General features: G+C 50.6%; 1 protein-coding gene across 2 annotated transcripts; it reads left to right on the top strand.

Annotated features, from left to right (window-relative positions):
- Positions 1–3,086: 3,086 nt before the first annotated feature.
- On the top strand, positions 3,087–23,103 carry LOC137424596 (T-cell surface glycoprotein CD4-like). 2 transcript variants are annotated; one of them, XM_068112214.2, is made up of 7 exons: positions 3,087–3,287; positions 16,500–16,856; positions 16,967–17,197; positions 17,327–17,596; positions 17,698–17,937; positions 22,236–22,347; positions 22,761–23,103. In XM_068112214.2, the coding sequence occupies exons 1-7, from the start codon at positions 3,230–3,232 to the stop codon at positions 22,789–22,791; spliced, it is 1,299 nt and encodes a 432-aa protein (XP_067968315.2). In that variant the 5' UTR covers positions 3,087–3,229; the 3' UTR covers positions 22,792–23,103. The 2 variants fall into 2 exon arrangements, 1 of the variants encoding a protein (XP_067968315.2); XR_013622492.1 differs by having other exon boundaries at positions 3,102–3,287; positions 17,698–17,961; positions 22,107–22,347.
- Positions 23,104–23,747: the final 644 nt, after the last annotated feature.

Here is a 23,747-nt window from a genome sequence, read left to right on the forward strand (position 1 = left end):
ATCCGGGGCTACCATCAGGTCCCCGTCCAACCGGTTGACGGCCCGAAGATGGCCGTCATCACTCCTCTCGGCCTCTTCGAAAATCTGAGGATGCCCTTCGGGTTGAAGAATGCGGCTCCGGCATTCCAGCGGCTTATGGATAGCGTCTTGCGCGACTTACCTTTCCTGTTCGTCTACTTGGACGACATCCTAGTCGCGAGCGTGTCCCGGGAAGACCACCTGCTGCACCTCCGCACGCTGTTCGAACGCCTGGGCCAGCATGGCCTAATCATCAACCCTGCCAAGTGCCGTTTCGGTGTCACCACCATCGACTTGTTGGGGCACCGCATCACCAAGCACGGGGCCGTCCCACTACCGGCCAAGGTGGAGGCAGTCAGGGATTTCCCACGGCCCCGCACGGTCAAGGGGCTCCAGGAGTTCCTGGGCATGGTGAACTTTTACCACCGCTTCGTGCCCCACGTCGCCCAGCTCCTCCGCCCCTTGCACGAGGCCCTCCGGGGCAAGCCGGGCAAAGGTGACATCGCATGGTCAGAGCCGATGGCTGCGGCGTTCGCAGGCGCAAAGCTGGCTCTGGCCGACGCCACCATGCTGGCGCACCCGGCGCCAGATGCACCGATTGCCCTCACCACCGACGCATTGGATTACGCGGTGGGCGCGGTGCACGAGCAATGGGTGCGTGGTGCTTGGCAACCGCTGGCGTTTTTCAGCCGGCAGCTTCGCCCGCACGAACGCCGGTACTGCACCTTCGACCGTGAGTTGCTCGGACTCCACCTGGCGGTCCGACACTTCCGCCATCTGCTGGAGGGCCGCCCGTTCACGGCCTTCGTTGACCACAAGCCCCTTGTGTTCGCGATGGCCAAGGTCGCCGAGCCATGGTCGGCACGGCAGCAGCACCACCTCTCTGCCGTGTCCGAGTACACGACGGACATCCGTCACGTGGTGGGTAAGGACAACCCGGTGGCGTATTGCCTTTCCCGATCCGCCGTGCACGCGGTCCACCTCGGGGTTGACTATGCCCGGATGGCGGAGGCCCAGACCGCCGACCCCGGCATCCAGGCCTTGCGGACCGCCATCACGGGCCTCCGCGTCACTGAGGTGCCATTCGACACCGCGGGTACGGCCCTCCTATGCGACGTCTCCCTCGGCCGGTCTCGCCCCCTCGTGCCCGCTGGCTGGCAGCGCCCGGTGTTCGACGCCATCCACGGCCTGTCCCACCCTGGCACGATGGCATCCCAGAAACTCGTCGGGGCAAAGTTCGTCTGGCATGGCCTACGGAAGGACGTCCGCGACTGGGCCAGGACGTGCCTCGTGTGCCAGCGTGCAAAGGTCCACCGCCACACGCAGGCACCGTTGGCCCCGTTCACGGTGCCTGAGGTTCGACCACGTGCACGTCGACTTGGTGGGACCTCTGCCCCCCTCGAGAGGGTTCACCCACCTCCTCACCATGGTCGACCGCACCACACGGTGGCCGGAGGCCGTCCCATTGGCGGCGACGTCTGCGGCTGAGGTGGCGCAAGCCTTTTTCGCCACTTGGGTTGCCCGGTTCGGTGCCCCCTCGGACATCTCGTCCGACCGCGGCCCCCAGTTCACCTCGGAGCTCTGGGCCGCGGTGGCGCAAGGGCTCGGGGTGAAACTACACCGCACCACGGCCTACCACCCCCAGGCCAATGGCCTGTGTGAGTGCTTTCATCGCTCCATGAAGGCCGCGCTCCGGGCCAGCCTCTGCGACGGCGGCTGGGTCGACAGACTCCCCTGGGTCCTGCTGGGCCTCAGGATGGCGCCCAAGGACGACCTGCGCGCGTTCTCGGTGGAGCTGGTCTTCGGGCAACCACTGCGGGTACCGGGTGAATTTATCCCCGACTCCACGGCTCCTTGGTCCGCGGCACAACAGTGCTCCGCCCTTCAGGAGACCGCCCGGAGGTTCGCCCCGGTGCCAACGGCACACCACGGTTGCCCGCCTTCCCACGTCGCCCCGGAGCTTCGCACAGCCAAGTACATGTTCATCCGGCACGATGCCCACCGGGCACCGCTACGGCCCCCGTACGACGGGCCCTTCTGCGTATTGGAGACTGGGGACAAATTTTTCACGGTCGACATCGGCGGTGCCCCGGATCGCATTTCCGTGGACCGCCTCAAGCCGGCCCACATCGATCCGGACCACCCCCCGCCAGCAACTCTGCCTCCACGACGAGGCCGCCCCCCGGCGGTCGGACCCCCGGCACCCCCGCCAGCAGCTCTTCCTCCGCGTCAAGGCCGCCCCCCGGCGGTTGGACCCCCGGCACCCCCCAGCCCCGCCGTCCCGCCACCCCCCAGACCGGCACCCATCGCCAGGGGGCGATTCGGCCGGGTCATCCGGCTTCCCCACAAACTCACCCTTCAGGTGCTCGGGAATTCTGGGGGGGCGCGTGTGGCGGACACAAGCAAGAGGACACGAATTCAACGCACCAGCAGGTGGCGCGAACGTCCAGGCGGGGAACTGGAAGGCATGCCCCGCCTATCGACCGATCGGCCACGCCCGGGGACGAGGCGTGGCCCCGGCACATATATGCGGGCTCCAAGCTCGAGCCCGCCCAGTGCTACAGTTTGAGCTTTCCTAATAAAGACTCTTTTGGTTATCCAACGCATTGTGGCCTACCTTTTTGGCAAGCAAGTTGTGTGCGTAGCACACCGCACTTCAACCTAATATATTATCGAAACCGTCACTGCCCCCAAGTCCCCAAAACTCTTTCTTTCAGCCCTTTAGTGTTATGATATATTCAGACCAATCAAAACGATCATTCGATAGCAAGTCAAGCAACAGAATTCCCACTATCTTTTCATGCACATTGAGATGACGATATGTTGGTCCCAACAGATTGAGACAAAACTATTCTGGAGATACTTAAATACAAATGTAACTGAAAAGAGCATTTCATAAATCTTGATTTCCAGTCTGTCCTTGTGTACAAAACTCTTATCTAGTCGATCATGTTTGTACATTTCTCAAAATAAGGAAGTGTAATCATCCAGCTTTGTCCGCTGTGTCACAATGTCATCTCTTCACATGCATTTCCTGTGGAACATGCTTTGTCATAAAAAGATATTTCACCCTTCCCTTTCCCAGTCTAGACGAGCTGGTTGTTCATTTTTCAGGATCAGTAAAAGCTCGAAGTCCAATAAATAATTTCAGAAGGTTAAAGACGATCGATTAATTGATCAGAAATTCTGGTGGTTTTAACAAATTCTCATCATGGCAAACTCCAACATTCCTCAAGGTCTTCTCCTCACACTCTTGATTCTGCTTCCGTGTGAGTATATTTCCTTATTGCAGTTAAAATACAAAATCTCCTTCATCGAGTCTGAATATAAAAGTACAATTTCATTTTGTAATTGTAAAACATAATGCACATGATCGGACAAATACTACGAAGTTCAGGAATACATGTTCAGCTCGGCATGCGTCGTATATGAGTTCACTTTGCAAGTTCAGCTTTTAACAAAGATCATTCCCTTTCCTCAGACGTTGAAAAGAATTCATGAGCTGGTCATAAACCTGTCTTGGAATGTGTCTTTCAATCCTGACAAATCTCTATCTCTCCGAAAGGACTGTCGGGTAAACCCTCCAATCTACTTTCTTAACAATTCTCTCGAGGAGGTTCATTCATTCATTCAAACTTCTGGGTCTCAATTTTAGACATTATATTTCTCAGTCAAATCGCATTTCAAAGTTGGCATCCAAAGCCACCCACAGACTGAGCATTCTCCATCGTTCAAAGTCCTTCCTTGGCACACCTGTACTTCTATCCAGTGACAAGGCTTTCATCCACAGCTTGATGGAGTACTGCTCTCCCCTCCCTCACATGTTGCTCAGCCTGATTCTGTGCAAACCAAGGCTTTCAGGATCATTGGAATCGCCAACCTGGATTCAGACAGGGTGACTGCCTGGGGCATGCTGTTCTGGCCCTCCCAACAATGGATGAAAGGCCTCAATATCATACGTATCAGAACCGTACCATTAGATAGATCTCGAGCTTTCCATACAGCCTGGCATCCTGCCTTGATCTCCAAACTCTCTGCCTGTGGCATCTCAGGCCATTACCACAAATCACTTAATGACTTCCTCGACTCCCCGAGCCAATGTTTGGCTCTCAACCGAATCATTTAATCTCCCCTTCTTGTTAAGGCTGGAGTACCCCAAGGCAGTGTTTTGGGCCCATAGTCAGGTTCACCATGTTTTTTCGTTCAAATTTTGGTAGATTAGCAAAACTATACATTTTTGGAATGCTCAGAGCATGAGGAATCCAAAAATTAATGTTGGCATTTCCGTAGACACCTGCATGGCCGCCATTTTGGATTTTCAAAATGGCCGCCATAAATACATAATTTGCCCCAACCCATGCTTCAGGTCAACCTAGAAACTTAATTAAATATGCTAATCCTATGTTTTCTGGGTCAAGAAAACCATTGGTGGGATCATTAGACTTCTAATCCAAACACTTGCTTCACTTTTAGGACTTTCCAGATGACACTCAGGACAGTAATGAAGATCTGTAAAAGCATATTCCTGAACGATATCGACCTAGTAGATCCTGTGTATAGGACTTATAGTTCAATCTGATACTAACAAGGCTGCTTTCTTGCTTTATAAACCCATACCTATAACTTCAAAGGACTTGCAATATAATGTATTATGTGATACAGTTATATCACAAATATAAAGACAATGGTTTTCAATTACCTTTGTTTGTTGCTTTTCTATAATCCTGAGCACTATTTTGAGGCCTTTATTGGATTCCTTGACCCAGAAAACGTAGGATTAGCATATTTAATGAAGTTTCTAGGTTGACTAGAAGCCGAGATCGCGCAAAATATGTATTTTATGGTGGCCATTTTGAAAATCCAAAATGGCGGCCATGCAGGTGTCTGTGCAAATGCCAACATTGATTTTCGGATTCTCCATGCTCTGATGATTCCAAAAATGTACAGGTTTGCTAATCCCAAAATATTGTACGAAATTATATTTGTTAACATAGTGAACCTGACCACAGGTCCTTTTCTTAATTTTCATCAACAATCTCTGACTCTGGAAAATACCATTTATCTTTTTGCTGACAACTCCATTCACCCTCTGCCCTTACACCGCCCATACTTCATATCGGCAGGCTCTCCCCTCTGGGTTGGTACCTATGCCTCACACCTTGCTCAGCCTGATGCCCTTGAAATGAAGCGCTTCAGGATTATTGCTATCTCCCAGGATGAAGCTGGGTCTTTCGGCCTTTCACTTTTCCATTGGAAACAGATTGATGGTCTCTGTCTTCTCCCACCGCCTTTCTGGACTTGCACCCTCCGCTCTTTCTGTACTTTGTCAGCCCCCCTCACCCGCTCTTGTTTCTGCAGGGCACACACGGCACGCCCATCAAACCCCTTCTGGTAAAACTACCTAAACCCAGGATCACTGTTCATCTCCACTCATTTGTTCGTCTGTTTTCTCACCTGTGGAACAAACTTCCACGTCCTCTTAAACTCATTCTTCCCTCCAGGTCTTCAATGCAGGTGTTCACCAACATCTCAAATTGTCCCCAATCCGAATCATAACCATTTTCAACCCTCGTTAACCCCCCTCAATCTCAATCCCTCCTCCTTCAAATTTCCAGATTTCCCTCCCCAGAGTTCCTTTCTTTATCCATCTTGTCCACCACATGCATCCTCTCCTGTCGCCCATTCTTCCCGACACACATTGTTTATCTTACTCCCGCTGTATTAACCTTCGGCTCTGCTGTTGGTGTCGTCCCCCCCCCCCCCCCTTTGCTGTTTTTTTTGTCCCGTTGCATCCTGATACATTCGCTGTACTCGTTCTAGTTCTTCCATGAGCCTCGATGATGGATACTGTAGCGGCTACCGCTGGGTTTTCACAATCGCCTTGCACCTATCAAGGACGCGGAGCGATCACCATGCCAGGCTCGTCCAGGACGCCCGGGCAGGCTCGCCCTCAACTTGCCAGGCCGCAGCCAGGACGCTGGGCCACGCCCCCTCTCGCCTTTCCTGGGCAAACGCTCCGGGATAATATGTATATATATTGCTGCCCGATAAACGGGCTTTTCAGAGTGCCTGAGTGTTTGGTTTGAATAAAGCAACTTGGATGAATTCCAGCTTTTTGTTGCGTCCATTCTTCCGATCGACGTGGGAGCCCCAGCTCCTTCATTGGTGACCTACCGACATGGACACGGCAGTCGCCCTTAAACTGCCTACCTTCTGGGAGGCTCACGCGGTGGTTTGGTTCGCACAGGCGGATTCCCTGTTCGCCCTGCGAGGCATCACAGCCGACGACACCCGCTTCCACCATGTGGTAGCAGCGCTCGGTTCGGCCACCGCGGCTCGCGCCCTGAGCCTCCTCGAGAGCCCGCCAGCCGCTGACAAATACGGCGCGATTAAGAAGCTTCTCCTCGACGCTTTCGCCCTCCCATCGCCGGAACGCGCACGGCACCTGCTCGACCTGCCCGAGCTCGGCGACACGCGCCCTTCCGAGCGAATGGACTACATGCTTTCACTGCTCGGCGAGCACTCTCCGGCAATCCTGTTCCGGGAGCTGTTCCTCCGTCAGCTGCCTAACACGGTACGCCTCGCCCTGGCAAGCACGACGATCACAGATCCCCGGGCCCTTGCCAGAGAAGCCGACAAGATCTCCGCCGCAGGTCAGCACATCGCAGCGGCGACATGGGACCCACCGCCGTCCGACGCAACACCCATGGCGCCCGAGCACCCGGCACGGTCGACGACCGAACTGCCGACGCAATTGGCGGCCGCTACACCGAGCCGACCACCTCCAGCACGACGACCGGGGCCTCCACCTGACCAAGCGTGGTGTTACTATCATGCCAGGTTCGGACAGAGGGCCCGGACATGCCGACCCCCGTGCACCTTCGGCAGGCCGGGAAACGGCCGGGCCGGCGTTCATTACCAGCCATGAGCGCCGGCCACACGGGCAACTTACTGTTCATCACGGATAAAGCGTCCGGACGGCGCTTCCTGTGCGACACCGGCGCCCAACTGAGCGTCATACCCGCCTCTGACCAGGACAGGCAATCCGCGGTTTGCGGCCCCTCCTTGGTTGTGGCCAACGGATCGACCATCCGCACCTTCGGCCCGCGCAACGTCACCCTCTGCTTCGGCGGCCAACGCTTTGCTTGGACGTTTGTAACCGCAAACGTGCCCATGGCTCTGCTAGGCGCCGACTTCCTCTGCGCACACGGACTGCTGGTGGACGTCCAACGGCGTCGTTTAATCAACGCCGAAACCTTCAGCTCCCTGGTATGCACATTGAGCAGCTCCGCGCCGACCGAGCTGGCATGCGCCGTACCGGCGGCGAACGAGTTTGCTCGCCTGCTCACGGAGTTCCCGGCCCTCACGCGGCCGACGTTTTCGGCCGTCGCAGTACGGCATGGGATCGAGCACCACATACCAACCACGGGCCCGCCGGTCTACGCCAGGGCCCGCCGCCTCGACCCAGCCAAGATTGCTGTGGCGAAGGCCGAATTCGACGCGTTGGAGCACCTCGGCATCGTGCGGCGCTCCGATAGCGCGTGGGCCTCGCCACTGCACATCGTGCCAAAGCCGGGGGGTCGATGGCACCCGTGTGGCGACTACCGCCATCTCAATGACGCTACCACCCCCGACAGGTACCCGATCCCGCATATCCAAGACTTCTCCGCCCGTCTGGCGGGACGGGTCATTTTTTCGAAAATTGATCTCATACGGGGATATCACCAGGTACCTGTCAGGGCGGCCGACGTCCCTAAAACGGCAGTCATCACGCCGTTCGGCTTATTCGAATTCTTGCGGATGCCGTTTGGTCTCAAGAACGTGGCTCAGGCGTTCCAGCGCTTGATGGATGGCGTGCTGCGTGACCTGCCATTCCTTTTCGTTTACCTGGACGACATCCTCGTCGCCAGCACGTCCCGGGCCGAGCACCTCCTCCACCTCTGAACACTGTTCGGGCACCTCAGCGAGCACGGCCTCATCGTCAACCCGGCCAAATGCCACTTCGGCACGACGGCCGTTGATTTTTTGGGCCACCACATCACCAAGAACGGGGCCGTGCCGCTGCCAACCACGGTCGAGGCCATCACCACGTTCCCGCGTCCCCGCACCATAAAGGCCCTGCAGGAATTCCTGGGAATGGTGAATTTTTATCACCGCTTTGTGCCCCGCGCTGCTCAACTCATGCGGCCCCTCTACGAAGCCCTCCGGGGCAAGCCGGCCAAGCACGACATTGCCTGGTCCGCAGCAATGGATGCGGCCTTCCAAAGCTCAAAGCGGGCCCTCGCCGACGCAACACTGCTCGCTCACCCGGTGCTCAACGCTCCCATCGCCCTCACCACGGATGCCTCCGACTACGCGGTGGGCGCCGTACATGAGCAATGGGTGAACGGGGTTTGGCAGCCACTCGCTTTTTTCAGCCGGCAGCTCCGGCCGAACGAGCTCAAATACAGCACGTTTGACCAGGAGCTCCTCGGTCTACACCTGGCCGTCCGCCATTTCCGCCACCTCCTGGAGGGCCGACCTTTCACGGCGTTCGTCGACCACAATCCGTTGGTTTACGCCATGGCCAAGGTCACGGAGCCGTGGTCGGCCCGCCAACAGCGTCACCTCTCCGCCGTGTCGGAGTTTACCACGGACATCCGGCACGTCGCCAGCAAAAACAACGCCGTGGCCGACTGTCTTTCCCGGGCCAGCGCGAACGTGGTCCACCTGGGCGTGGACTTTGCGCTTATGGCGGCGGACCAAACCACCGACACCAAGGTGCAAGCCCTCCGGGCGGCGGACACGGGCCTCCGCCTGGCCGACATCCCCTTCGCGGACACTGTCCTGCTCTGCGACGTCTCCCAAGGCCAGCCTCGCCCCATCGTGCCCGTCACCTGGCAACGCCGCATCTTCGCCTCCCTCCACGGCCTTTCCCACCCGGGCCGGAAAGCTTCCCAGAAGCTGGTGTCGGCGCGATTCGACTGACACGGCCTTCGTCGGGACGTCCACGATTGGACCAGCACCTGCACGGCCTGCCAACGGGCCAAGGTCCACCGACACACCCAGGCCCCGCTGGCACCTTTCACCGTGCCCGAACGACGTTTCGACCACGTCAACGTGGATCTGGTGGGCCCCCTCCCCCCGTCACGGGGGTTCACACACCTGCTCACCATGGTGGACAGGACCACCAGGTGGCCGGAGGCCGTTCCCCTCGTCTCCACCACCACCGCCGACGTGGCACAGGCTTTCATCGCCACCTGGGTCGCCCGCTTCGGCGCACCGGCGGACATCTCGTCAGACCGCGGACCACAGTTCACCTCCGAGCTGTGGGGCGCGGTCGCCCGCAACCTGGGGGTCAAGGTCCACCGTACTACGGCCTACCACCCCCAAGCAAACGGGTTGTGCGAGCGATTCCACCGCTCCATGAAGGCCGCGCTCATGGCCGGCCTTCAAGACGGCGGTTGGGCCGACCGGCTGCCGTGGGTCCTTTTGGGCCTCCGCACGGCCCCCAAGGAGGACCTCCAGGCATCCACCGCCGAGCTTGTCTATGGCCAGGCGCTACGCGTCCCGGGCGAATTCATGCCCGACGCTACCAGTCCCTGGTCCGCAGCTCACCAGCGCTCGGACCTCCAGGAGGCCGCCCAACGGTTTGCCCCCGTGCCAACATCCCACCACGGTGACCCCCAGTCCTACGTCCCCCCAGCACTTCACACAGCGGAGTATGTTTTTGTGCGTCACGACGCACATCGGGGGCCACTCCGGCCGCCGTACGACGGGCCCTTCCGGGTGCTGCGACGGGACGACAAGTCGTTCGTCATCGACATCGGCGGCAGGTCGGACCGGATTGCGGTGGACCGCCTCAAGCCGGCGCACATGGACGTCGACCACCCACCACGGGTGGCCCTTCCGCCGCAGCGAGGCCGCCCCCCGTCCACGGTGCCCCCCACTCGACCGCCCACCACCACACCGGACCCCCTCCCATGACCCGCCAGGGGTCGCTTCGGCCGGGTCATCAGGACCCCCCTCAAATTGACCCTGCCGGTGCAAGTCGATTCTGGGGGGACGTGTGTAGCGGCTACCGCTGGGTTTTCACAATCGCCTTGCACCTATCAAGGACGCGGAGCGATCACCATGCCGGGCTCGTCCAGGACGCCCGGGCAGGCTCGCCCTCAACTTGCCAGGCCGCAGCCAGGACGCTGGGCCACGCCCCCTCTCGCCTTTCCTGGGCAAACGCTCCGGGATAATATGTATATATATTGCTGCCCGATAAACGGGCTTTTCAGAGTGCCTGAGTGTTTGGTTTGAATAAAGCAACTCGGATGAATTCCAGCTTTTTGTCGCGTCCATTCTTCCGATCGACGTGGGAGCCCCAGCTCCTTCAATACAATATTTTTTATATTTCACTTTGTACTTGTCAGATTTCCTCAATACCCTCAATGGTGTTGAAAGGCCACTCTTTCATTGTTGTCCATGAAGAACTTGAACTACCCTGACAATGAACAGACGAGTCTGGATAACAAACACAGAGAAGCTTTTTGCAGTTTCCTCATGTGTATTCCATGAAAACTTTCATGAACCTCACTTGGAGGTTTATCCTTGCTTGTTTTGACTCTCATCAGACACTTGTTATTTTACTCTTGAGCATCATGAATTGATTGAATATTTCAACTTTCCAACTTCCTTCGTTGCTCAGGTTCTTCAACTTGAAATAGCAGGAAGGTTTTCACGAGCTTCAAAATGTCCTCCATTGTTCACTTCATTCCCTCTCTGATCTCAGAAGAACACAAAATAATGAGGGAAAGAAGGAAGAAAATGAACAAAGCCCAAATCATCACTCAGGTACTCTTGCGAGTCTTCGTTGGCTTCTCCGGAATCCTCCCAAAGCTCTACTTGAGTTGACATTGTACAAATCATCTCGAAACATCAGACCATCAATATCATCAATAATTTAGATAAACTGCTTCTCATGAACAATTTTGTTGATTGCGATTCATAGTTATGAAGGTTGAAGAGGAAACAAAATGTAGAATTCAAAACTGAGATTTCTTTTGTGTCTCATTGATGTTTTAAATTTCAATATATATTGTTGGAATATGGAAAGATATTCCCTCTCTGGGGTGGACTGGGCGATGCCATTTAAAATTTAATTCTCTTCCTCGTATTGGATGCAGGACCATTCCACGGAGATGTCGTCGATGCAACTGTCCGGCTAAAAGAACCTTTTAAAATTTGTACATCATTTAGTCGCTGGACTACTGGTGTCGGCATGACACAGACACTCCATAGTTTAATACAACACAAATCCTTAATAGTGCAGCGGCATAGCAAAAATTTAAGAAGAATTGTGCATTTTGTGATGGAAGCACCAAATTTGGCACAATGATAGAATGTTATATTTAGAACATTTTCAGATATGGAACCACTTTGAAATTCACCCAAGGTCGCCGCCATATTGGATTTCAAAATGGCGGCTTTAAAAATCTGTAACCCTTAGGGGGGGGTGGCGGAAACAAATCCTACAGGCACAATTATTGCCCCATTCACCCTATATCTTTTCTAACATCAGTAGACACATTACAGCGGCGATTCTGAGCTCAAGGGAACATCTAGGGGTCTGGGGAGTGAAAAATTTGAAAATTTCGGCCAAAAATACCCCTAAAAGAGGTCATTTGGTGTCAAATTTCAGGGGGGGTCGTGTATTGTCCTGTAGATAAAACATGCTGGTCCGTTGATTAACCCCTAATTAAACGACTTTTTTGTTTGTTTGCTCCATCCAGGTTTCAATCATGTCGAAGCAGTTCAAGTTAGTTCATGTTACCAAGCATGTAACTTCAACGCCAAAGACGCCACTGGACTGGGAACTCTGTGTTCTGTGTCAAGTTGATATAGGAGAGTCCCTACAGTGTCCTGCTGTCACGAAAAGAACTGATGCAGGTGCTGGATACAAGACACTTGAAGACAATCTATCAGCATTCAATAAACTAGGCAAGCTGCCACAAGACGTGGACTTGCAACGACTGGATGAAGGCCAAGGGATAGCTGCCACTCTAGCTGCCCACCAAGCCAAGTGGCACAAGTCATGCAGGGTGAAATATAACACTACCAAGCTACAGCGGGTACAGAAGAGAAGTCATTCAGAGGGAAGCCCTATCCCCAGTACAATCACAGATAAGTACAAGCCTACTAGGTCTCAGGCAGCTTGTGTTGATAGCATATGCGACAATTTGTGCTTCTTCTGCCAGCAAGAGCTTGGTTTGGAGTTTCATCAAGCAGCGACATTGGAACTAGATAAACACGTTCGCAAGGCTGCAGAGTTTCTTCAGGATACCACTTTGTTAGCCCAACTGAGTGCTGGGGACATGGTCGCAAGAGAGGCCAAGTACCATAAGAAATGTTTGACATCCCTATACAACCGCGTGAGGGCAGCAAAAAAGCTTGCTGAGCAAAGCCAGAGCACGGTAGATGTCATTTCAGCAATAGTCCTTGCTGAACTGGTAACGTACATAGAGGAAACTGCTAAAGAAGAAGACACTGCTCCTGTATTCAAGATGGCAGACCTCACCAAGCTCTACACAATGAGAATGGAACAGTTCGGAGTTGTGCTGGAAACACGAGTCCAGACAACCAGACTCAAGGAGCGTATCCTGGCACACTTCCCTGATCTGCAGGAGCACAGGCAGGGAAGAGATGTCCTGCTGGTGTTTCAGGAAGACATTGGCAGTGCATTAGCCAAGGCATGTCAACATGATATTGACAGTGATGTTGTGCACCTGGCACGAGCTGCAGGGATTATAAGGAAGGATATGTTCCAGTCATCTCAGCCTTTCAATGGGTCCTTCTCAAACAAATGTCAAGAAGAGTCTGTTCCACAACTGCTGCTGACAATGGTCTCCATGATTTTAGAGGGCGCAGGCATCAAAGATCAGGCATGTCAGTCATCGGCATCGGCGTCTGTGACAATAGCTCAACTTCTCAAATACAACAATGTGAAGCATGAGAGGAGAGGTGCAGGCACAGACGTACGACACAGCATTAGTCAAGAGACTCCTTTGCCAATATATCTTGGCTTGATGCTTCATGCCCATACGAGAAAGAAGGAACTGGTTGACACATTATCTGGACTAGGGATCAGCATTGCCTATGATAGAGTGCTACGGATCTCTGCAGAGCTGGGGAACGGGGTCTGTCAGCGCTTTCGGGCGGAGAAGGTGGTCTGTCCCCCAAAGCTCCGCGGTGGAGTGTTCACCACATCAGCTGTGGATAATATAGACCACAATCCCAGTTCCACGACAGCACACGACTCCTTCCACGGAACTGGTATTTCATTGATACAACATCCAGACTATGACAATCAAGGCACAGACCGAGGTATTGTCATCATCGGGGGTGTCTCAAATGTCAAGACTGTGGAGGACCTTCCACGGTATTACACAGATGTACAACCAGTTAGTTCACTTGCCAAAAGCCACCCTGTACCAGCTGGAACCCAGGCGTCGCTGCAGAGGAATCCTGCACAAGCTGAACTGGATAAAGAGAAGAGGTGGCTCCAGACTGTGAAGGATGCATGTGACAGTGGTGACACACAGAATCCAGGAAACATTTCTTGGGCTGCACATCACGCAGAGAACCAATCGGCCAAGGATACTAGTATCACAGTCACACCCACTGCCTTGCTTCCCCTCTTCCATGACCAAGCCCACTCAGTGGCAATGATCCGCCATGCCATGGATGTCGTGAAAGCAGCGATCAATGAGCTAAACCCTGGACAGATACCCGTCGTCACACTGGACCAACCACTTTATGCGATCGCCAAGCAGGTGCAATGGAACTGGCCAGACACACATGGTGAAGATCTCTTTGTGGTCATGCTGGGTGGTCTACACACAGAGATGGCAGCTTTGAAGACAGCAGGAGACTGGCTGCAAGACAGCGGTTGGACACAGGCATTGGTTCAGGCAGAGATAGCAACAGCTGGCACAGCAGACTCCTTCTTGCGTGCAGCTCACGTCAGCCGTACAAGACGCGCCCACCAAGTAACTGTTGCTGCCCTACACATACTGCAGCATCGTGCATATGACATATACAACGAAAGAGCAACTGCAAGAGGTGAGGAACCATTGGAGTTCGAGACATGGTGTGACCAGAGAGCAGCGGCATGTCCACAGTTTCAGTACTGGGCCACTGTACTTAACCTGGAGCTCTGTATACTCCTCTACATACGTTCACTGAGAGAGTCCAACTTCACGCTGTACATGGACACCCTACCAGAGCTAGCTGCATGGTTCGCTGCATTGGGCCATATCCACTATGCTCACTGGTTACCAGTCCACATCAGGGACATGGTTGGCATTGCAGAGAAACACCCAGATGTTGCTGCCAAGTTCCATGCGGGGCACTTCACATCCAAGAAGACTAGGCATGCTTTCTCCGCCATCTCCCTAGACCAGGCTCATGAACAAAACAATGCCACGGTCAAAGGCGATGGCGGGGCAGTGGGCCTAACTGAAAATCCAAGTGCCCTTCGACGGTGGATGGTGGCTGGCCCCGAAGTTGCTCGGGTCATCACAGAATTTGAGACCTCACAGCAACTGCGCCAAAGGGGAGAGCACACCCACCACCATGAGCAAACCGACAGTGTGCAGAAGAAGTTCGTCCAAGATGTCCGTGCACTGACAACAGTCATCGAAGAGATGGGCAGCCCCTTTGAAGAAGAAAGCACAGATTTTCTGGTCCTGGGCACACTGGAGATCTTGGGCCCAGCTGTTGTAGATACTGTGCGTACAGCTTTACAGATTGGGAGAGATCAGTTCCATTCATTTGAGAAGGAACGTCTGGGAGACAGATCCAAGCCACTCAATGATGTCATCAAACGCAACAAACTCCCGTTGTTTTCATCCATCAAGGTCAAAGCTGCCCAGAAGAGCAAACAACAAGTAGCCTCTGCAAAGAGTGATTCAGACCTCTTCTCCAGACTATACATCGCATGCCAAACCAGAGATGGGGGTCTCGAGCAGTTCTTCAAACATGAGAACAGCGCACATCCGCCAGCACTCTCGCAAAATGGACAGCTCCGCTTTGGTTCCAAAGCTGACTTGTTGCAGCCCTTAGAACAGCTTGTCGAAACAAAGTCGGACCCACCACAAGTATCTTCTGTGATCCTCGATGGAGCTGTAATAGTTCAAATGCTGAGCCCAGGCCAGACCAAAACATTTCTTGACTATGCCACAAAAGTATTCGTTCCATACATTATGTCACAGCTTCAACATCGATCTCGTCTCGATCTAGTGTGGGACCGCTATGCAAAGTCAGGCAGCCTGAAGGCAACTGCAAGGACCAACAGAGGCAAGGGAATACGCAGACGTGTCACTGGCTCTGCCCTCCTACCAGGCAACTGGCACAGTTTCCTCCGTGTCGACGAGAACAAGGAGGAACTCTTCAGCTTTCTGTCTAAGCAGGTCACGGAGTCCATCGATGTGCCAGACAAAAAGCGTCAGTAAATCAATTTCCGCCATCTTGAAATCCAATATGGCGTCAGTAAATCAACTTCTAAGTAGAACCATTCAATTCCTTGACCTCAAGTTTGTACATCCAGACACTAAAATCAAGGCTGTAGCTGGTATAGAACCAGAAATATTTGTAATTAAAGATTTTAAGCCGCCATTTTGAAATCCAATATGGCGGCCACATTGGGGTGAATTCCAAAGTGGTTCCATATCTGAAAATGTTCTCCATATAATATTCTATCATTCTGCCAAATTTGATGCTTCCATCACAAAATGCACAATTGGTTTGCTATGCCGCTGCACTATAACAATATCCACCGATATAAAAACCACATCACCCCTCCCTTCACGTCTTGATGCCCCCACCTCTCCACTAATTCCCGGAGGGGACACCGTGCGAATCTTCCGAACAAACCCCCTCACCCCCATCCTTTCCTCCAAGGCTCTTGGGCGATCGGTCTTGCCCCTCAATTTATTTCCAGCCTGTCCTTGTCGAGAAGACCGACTGGGGCGGTGAAGCACGCTCAATCAGCGAAGCTTCCTTTTCAATTGTCGGGTTCAAAAATAAACTCGACTGGATCATTCAAACATCAAGCTGACAAACCTGCAAGGGCTTGCATCCATGCATGCTCCCACATGCAGCACCCCTTGCTCCACTCACCCCGAGCCAGAATCACACTTACTACCCTCTGGGGAAGCTGTTCTGGATCTAACCAGTCCGTCTTTGATTGTTTCCCCACACACATTGCTCTCTCTCCTCCTTGAGATCCATTATATGCGCCACACTCCGGTGAACCCACCCCCAGATACACCATCAATCTTCCATCCTCCAAAATAGGGGAAATGCCTTTAAACGAGCCCCCATCCCCCACTCTCCCCAAATGTACTTGTGTTGTTTTTTTATTTGTTTCCTTCATCTTCGGGTTTACGTTGTGATTTGATTTATGAATAAACATTTGATTCAATGAAGAAACCTGAATTTTCTTGTGTTTTCAGGTGTTGAACCCTCACGGGCTGTGGAAGAGAAATCCGTGTTTGCAGGTGAGGGTGACGCGGTGACGCTGCCATGTTTGTTCAACAGATCATTGTGGAGAGAAGGGGCTCGGGTGGAATGGGATTGGAAATACAGCGTCGGCATCAGCATCATGCACCAAGACTTCCCGGATGAAGGATTCACTCGGCGTGGATATCATAATCTGAACATTACCGGCCATGGAGTCAAAGACGGAGATTTTTCTCTCCTTTTGTCACCTGTAAGTTCTTATAATTCTGGAACATTCACCTGTAACCACCTTAATCGTTCCACTGACAAACGAACCAAACTCGCTGAGGTGAAACTCGTTACTGCTGAAGGTGAATATTTATCATTATGTTTATTAATAAATACAATCATTGAATAAACACAGGTGATTAATATAAATTAACGAAGTAATTAATTACAATATAATGTTTGTTCTTCACAGTGAAGAGCCGGAGGGACCCGGTAGAGGAAGGTGGGGAAACCACCTTGAGGTGCTCGATCCGTGGTGCTGATGGTGACGTGGAGTGGATGAGGGGGCACCTGTCGGTAGGAAAGGGACAGGTAATGAAAGTTTCACAAATGGGGATCACTGATGGGGGTAAATGGACCTGCGTCGTCTCCACAATGAACAACACTCGTCTCACCATCAATCACTTTATCAACGTCTATAAACGTGAGATAATTATTTAATTATTGTCTTATTATATAATTTATCTTTAGTTTCACTTTTATTCACATTTGTTATTCAACATTAAACATTCAATTTCTCGTGTTATTAAACATCCCATTCCCTCTCTTACAGGATCACGTGATGGTGTAAAGAGATGTATTTTTATAACTCCAGTTAACAGTAACATCACCTTACCAGGTGTGAATGATCACAGCACTCGATGGTATAAAGTGAATGAATCAAAATCTCTGATGAAGGATCGAGATGAACAAACAAATGGGAAATTCACAATCACCGAGGATTTCTCACTTAGAATCTCCGATGTTCGTCCCGAGGACACCGGACATTACGAGTGTCGATCTGATCGGCATATTTATTATATATCGATCATCATCGTCACAGGTAAGCTGCTCCACCTGGAGTTATTGCAACAGAAACATGATGAGTTTCAAATAGGTTTTTATTGTTAAAATAAACAATAACATCTTTACTTTCACCTCCAGCCACAGTGACTCCAGGGAAAAGAGTTTCCAATGGAACTGCAGTGACTTTGAACTGTGAACTTTCGCATCCTGTACCTGGTGTGACGTTCGGGTGGCGCCATGTAACGTCTGATCGTGACGTCACAAACCAGTCCAGTTTCACTTTCACATTTGTTCCTGAAGATGCAGGAAAATGGATGTGTGTTCTGTATGGAGAATCAGGAAGAGTTATCACAACAATCTCACAAACAATTACAGAAGGTACGTTTTGCACCTTTTGGACACGTGACTCGGCTAATCATTATCGTAACATTTAATCTATAATATTGAGGAGATTAATGATAAAGCTATTTGATCGATGTGATTAAATATTGTTAAATAATGTATAACATAAACTGGATCCACAATGCAGAGGGTACAGGTAAACCACTGTGACAAGTCTGCACTCAACATCAAATTTGTGACGTGTACCTCTGGTTCTGTGCTGTGATTATAAAATCCCTAACACGTTATGACGTCAGTCCCGGAATACCCTGTCATTCCCGAGAGTAATTCTGACGTGATGGAATAAAAATTTTAAAAAACCACCTTTAGAGGCCATTTTTTCCCCGCAAGCAGGGGTTGGCCTTTTTCGGGAACTGTGGTTGTTGTTGTTTTTCGGTCCCCTTTTTGAAGCAATGTTTTGCGGCCGGATGCCCTTCCTGACGCCAACCCTTTTTGCCGCCTTTAACGACAAGCAGGGAATTACCAGTGAACTGGTACTCAATTTGCCGACCTCGGAAGGATGAACAGGCTGAGTCAACCCCCCTGGCGTTGATTCAGCGATTGACCGGGTTTCGAACCCAGGATCCTAAGCTGGCACCCTAGCCGCTAGCCCAACAACCAGGGTTCAATTAGACGTGATGGAATGATGGAACAAAAATGTATCTCTATCCATCATTGAAGGCCGTGAGGTCCAACATTAATTAATTGTTACATTAGGCAACTCTGACCATGTCTGACCTTGTTCAACCTGGAAACTGTCTGCCAACCTGGAGCACCACCAGTTCCCCAGGTGTTCGTAATCGCAATATGGAATGAATGTGGGAGTTCTGACCACATCATTAAAGAAGGAGATACTCGGAGCTGACCAAGAGCACTATAACATCGACATTGTGTGTATTCAAGAGTCAAAGGTGGACACCAACTCAGAGCAGCACCTTCAGACCATCCACAAGTTGGTGTTCATGCAGCAGAAGTGCGAGAGGATCCCTCCCTAGTTGATTCCTTCTGTGCTGAACTGAGCTCAGCCATCATTATCCCAGCGAGATGGAAACTATTTGTGTATGGAGACTTCAATTCCAAGCCAGGAAATCTCTGTAAATCGGACAAGGATGTTTGTTGTTTGGTATGTGCATGGGCTCCTATGGTGCAGGTAAATGTAACAGCAATGGAGACCGACTGGCAGCGTTAATTTGAGCCAATGGCCTATTTGTCACTGGCACAGCCTTTGAACACCTGAGCCATCACCAAACAACATGGACAGGACACATTGCTGATCACAAGGCTTCAGCTGATTCCAATCTCAACTATGACCATAAGTAGGGAGTCGCTCGCCTTCAGATGAACCGAATGTGTCTACTGCACAAACGCCACACGAAGCAAGGAGGTCGAGACAGATATTACCTTTCAAGACCCGTCAGTGAAGAAAAGAGCAATAAGTGAAGTGGATGTCACACTGATGACCCTCTTTTGGTGAAGTTGTCTGGACAGCAGAAAGCATTGCAGCGATGTATCTACAAAAGTGGCAGGAGTGAGATCGCACTGAACTACTTGAGGAAGACAACACCATCCTGTGCCACATCAGAGAATTCCTGAGAGAACTCGCCATCTTTTGAGCAGACTATCTGGTGCATAATATCACTGCCACAGATGAATGTCGAAAGATGTTTCGGGCTGTCACAACACTGGGGGTTGTCGGGCCCCTACCATCGCTCGCTCTGCACAACTCTGAAGGAAATGTAATTGGGATCGACCAAGGAAAATCTGATATGATCAGAGAATGGTTCAATAAATATTTCAGAGACCCAGATGATGATCTTTACACCAATTCACAAGCGATCCAAGGGCACGACACACACCAGGCGAAGCAGTAGCAGTTGAGAATGCAATCACAGTCCTGAAGAATGGGCATGGATCTGTACCTGATGGCATCAGTGATGAACTCCTGATAGTCCTTGGGCCAGATACTGCAGTCTCCCCCGAGTGACCCACTCCCCCCACCCCCACCACCCCCCACCCCGCACCTCCTCCCTACCCTATTTGGGTTGGGAGATTTAAACCATGATTTTTGATTAATAGGGATCCCAAGACTTTGAGATATGTTTGTTTGCCATTTGCCAGAGGTTGCTCTTTTGTGATACAGACTCATTTGTACTCATACCCCAAGCACACAAGTGTAAAATGAGCGATTTCTAAATATGCACAAGCCAGCTGTTGGCTTTACGGATAAGGTGGCTGACTTTAGATTTTAGGGTCTTTAATCGAGCCCCTGCCATGCTGTTGATTAACACCAAGTGGGTTGACTCAGCCTGCCATCCTTCCGAGGTCGGCAAAATGAGTACCAGATGACTGGGTTGAATGAGCCATTCGAGTATCCTGCTTTGGAATGGTGACCCATCCATGATTGTGCCCACTGGCCTATGAAACTTCTTCGGCAGCCCAATGCATCTGAAGATGCAGGAGTGGTTCTCTTCGAAATGAACACCCACGTGACTTAACATTTATCTATGTACAGTATGGGGTATCAAAATGTATTGTTTCGTTTGTGGGGGGTAGGCAATAAAATACCTTAGTCCAGGTAGAAGCGTATAGATTACCATGCTCTGAATGTCACGATGAAGAAGAGGAAACCCCATTTACCATAAGTCGGGATCCGTTTGACCATACGTCGTGTAAGAGTGTATCTTGGTTCCCATGACGATGAGTGGGGTTATGTTAATTAGTTAGGAATTAATGGTAAATCCCCTGCATGTAATTGCCTCTGTTATTTCCGCTCTGTTCCTTATGACAATGCAGCACATACACATAGTCAAGCAAGCACATTAATAACTCTAAATAAAGCAACTGGAACCGGGACATTCAACTACCGCTGATGCCACAGCCGCCATGTCGCAACATCAAGCAGATTGGTCAGTGAGGCCACGCCTCAAAGAGTAGTGATTGGTTAAGATGGTCATGGAATGAAGAGAGGGAATCGCTGGTTGGATCAGGCACGGGCGGTGTCGGATGACGAAAGAGCTCTGCAAACAAAAGACTGTGTTCCGACATTTTCTCTCTTTTTGAGTTCTGGCTTTGGTGGCAAACGGTTGTGCCCTGGCATTCTCTCTCGACATGTGGATTTCACAGAAAATGGTCGTAGTAACACCTCACTTGAGCTGGGACCTTGAAAGTGAACGGCCAGATATACAGCGCGCTTACACTTGGGACATTCAAACAAGCAGACGTGAACATCTACTCCTCTTGCACCAGGGGCATTGGAGTCGGCATTATATATCCCTTGCTTAAGGTTTTGACGATCGTGGGGAGGGGCGGTCGCAGCTCGTAGGCCCTTCTTTTGATCGGTTCAAGCGACCGCGTTGTCCTCTCTGTGGCTCGTCGGTGCTGGCTGTGCATCGTCTGGGTGCTGTGTGGAGCAGACGGTGAGTGGAACGGGCGCGGCCTGCTCACTTCGAGCTCGGCGGCTAGAGGACCAGGCTGCGCACAGAGGTCTAGTTCCCGCTCGTGGGCTGTGCGGTCAGGAGTTTTTCCCGTGCAAGGACGGAGGGCCTGTGACGATCCGGGAAGAACGAGGGGACCAGAGCTAAGTGCACACGCCATTTTGTTACTTTCATTTATTTCTTTCCTTGTGTGTATTTGAGTCAGTATTGAGGATCCTCAATTTAGGATTTTAATATGTTACTGTGCATTCTTTTATTACCGGCATTTCTTTCAATAAAGCCGGTATTTTTGTACAGTTTAATTCCGTGTCTGTTTGAGTTGATTATTGCAGGTTCGAAGACGTCCAGTGGGGCCAGTGAAGGTAGAGCTTCGCTGCCCCCCTCCCCCACCCCACCACGCATATTAACTCTGTCATATTTGGATTGAACGCCTTGGAGTGTTAAGCTCGTTCGGCTATCCGTTTCCTTGGAGGATTGTAATCCCTAGGAATGCGACAGTATCTTTTGATTAATCCTATCATAAAAACATAAAAATTGTACTTCTGCTCTTTTTAAATCTCAATAAAGACAATAAATGCACTCGAATATGTCAACTTTGGCATTAATTCCCTTTTTAAGGGAATTCACCATTAATCAATGCGACACAGAGTCATTGTGGTGCACTTTGATCAATTACTGTATGTACACCGTCTTTTACGTTGACAACAAACATCAAAATAACCATCACATCAGTATTTTGGTGCCTCTATGGAATGCCTTACAAGAGTCACACACATGTGTTGAATCTATGTACAGCTGAGATCTATATAAACAAAACGATATAAACATTATCTACTTTTTTCCTGGTGTTTTGGTTGACAGGTCAAGGCACTCAGAATTGTAGAATATTTATTTGGATATTCATTGCATACGTGCTGCTGTTGGGCATTGTTTCATCAATTCTGATTTGGGACCTGCTCAAAAAGAAAGAAAGGTAGGAACCAATCCTTGCATGTTACATGAACTTTGACTTGATATTTACCTTGAAGATTTCTATTTGTTGGGGAATAAACCTGGAAAAGTGAAAGCAAAGGGAAACGCAATCACTGGAATTCCCTTTATCTCTCGTATTCCTTAAATACATTTGTGAACTCTCCAAAACTAATAACAGGCATTGTTGTCGTTATATTATTTTGGAAATTTTGAACAGGACACAGTTGCAAACAAGATTTATATATATTTTCATGAAAGTGTGCTATGACAGCCATTTTCATGAAATATCATTCGTTCCGTATTATGTGAGATGTGGATGTAATAAGAAGGACACACTCGGTTATATAGTATGTGCTCATTGGACAATATAAAGCAGTTCTTAAACAATCCTACTGGTGTTGTTTTATTTCACAGGAACGAACCAGAAGAAGTCGAGATGAAATGAAATGCACAACACGACATGTGAAAGTTTAAAATATCCGGATTCGTACCTGTTGCTTATTTTATACAGCCCAAGAACATGTGGGTCCATTCACCTGCTTCAGTTATATCAAACAATTAAACTTAACAATTGAAATATTTCCATGCACCATTAATCAAGTTCACATTCTTAAGATGTGCCTCAAGGACAATCCTGTTTACTCACTCGTGGTTCGGATACTCTTTCAAAGGTTTTTTAAACTTCTAAAACTTTCCGACCTGCTCGTGTGTGTGTGTCCCATGATTTCTGATGTTGAGTAAATATTGTGCGTTGAAATTCCGTGCAACCTCAGGTGAAAGTTTTGCTAGAATTGTCTAATTTGCACAATGTACAAAATATTGTTTTACTTTTCACAACCTCCTCTCCCCTGGCCTATATCTATCTGCTCTCTCAGTCCTCAGCCCCTCCGAAATGTACAAGTTCTTCCAGAAACCTCCTCTTGGTCCATCTCTCAAAATGCACACTTCGAGCACACATCCACTCTTTTGTTTTCTCCCAACTATCTGTATAACTACCTTCCTGGGATTTTTCAATTTCACATTCCTTACACAACTCCAAATGCAGCATCCTCTCCTGAGCTACGACTGTCTTCTTTTGATATCTTTCTTTCTACTTACATCGTTACATGTGCATCTGTTTTGTTTTCAAATTGACCATAAATATCGATAATAATCATTGAGGAAAAATAATTGTTTGATTTCCATAAATATCATGGAGGACAGTAGTACTCCATATGGAGATGTGATCATGGAAAAAATGGCTGCCGCATCAAATGTGTACCAAGTGATATGCTGAGAATATAATATAGAATAAGGATACTAGTACCCGACTGCAAATCCGCAATGAGGCGGCGAAGCCAAAGCCTGTTGCCACTATTTTACCCATCACTATGGCATCAGTAGGTTAGGTAGTTGGTAGTA

The sequence above is a fragment of the Myxine glutinosa genome, chromosome 1 (genome assembly GCF_964187855.1).
Source record: "Myxine glutinosa chromosome 1, kmMyxGlut1.1, whole genome shotgun sequence".
Taxonomy (NCBI): domain Eukaryota; kingdom Metazoa; phylum Chordata; class Myxini; order Myxiniformes; family Myxinidae; genus Myxine; species Myxine glutinosa.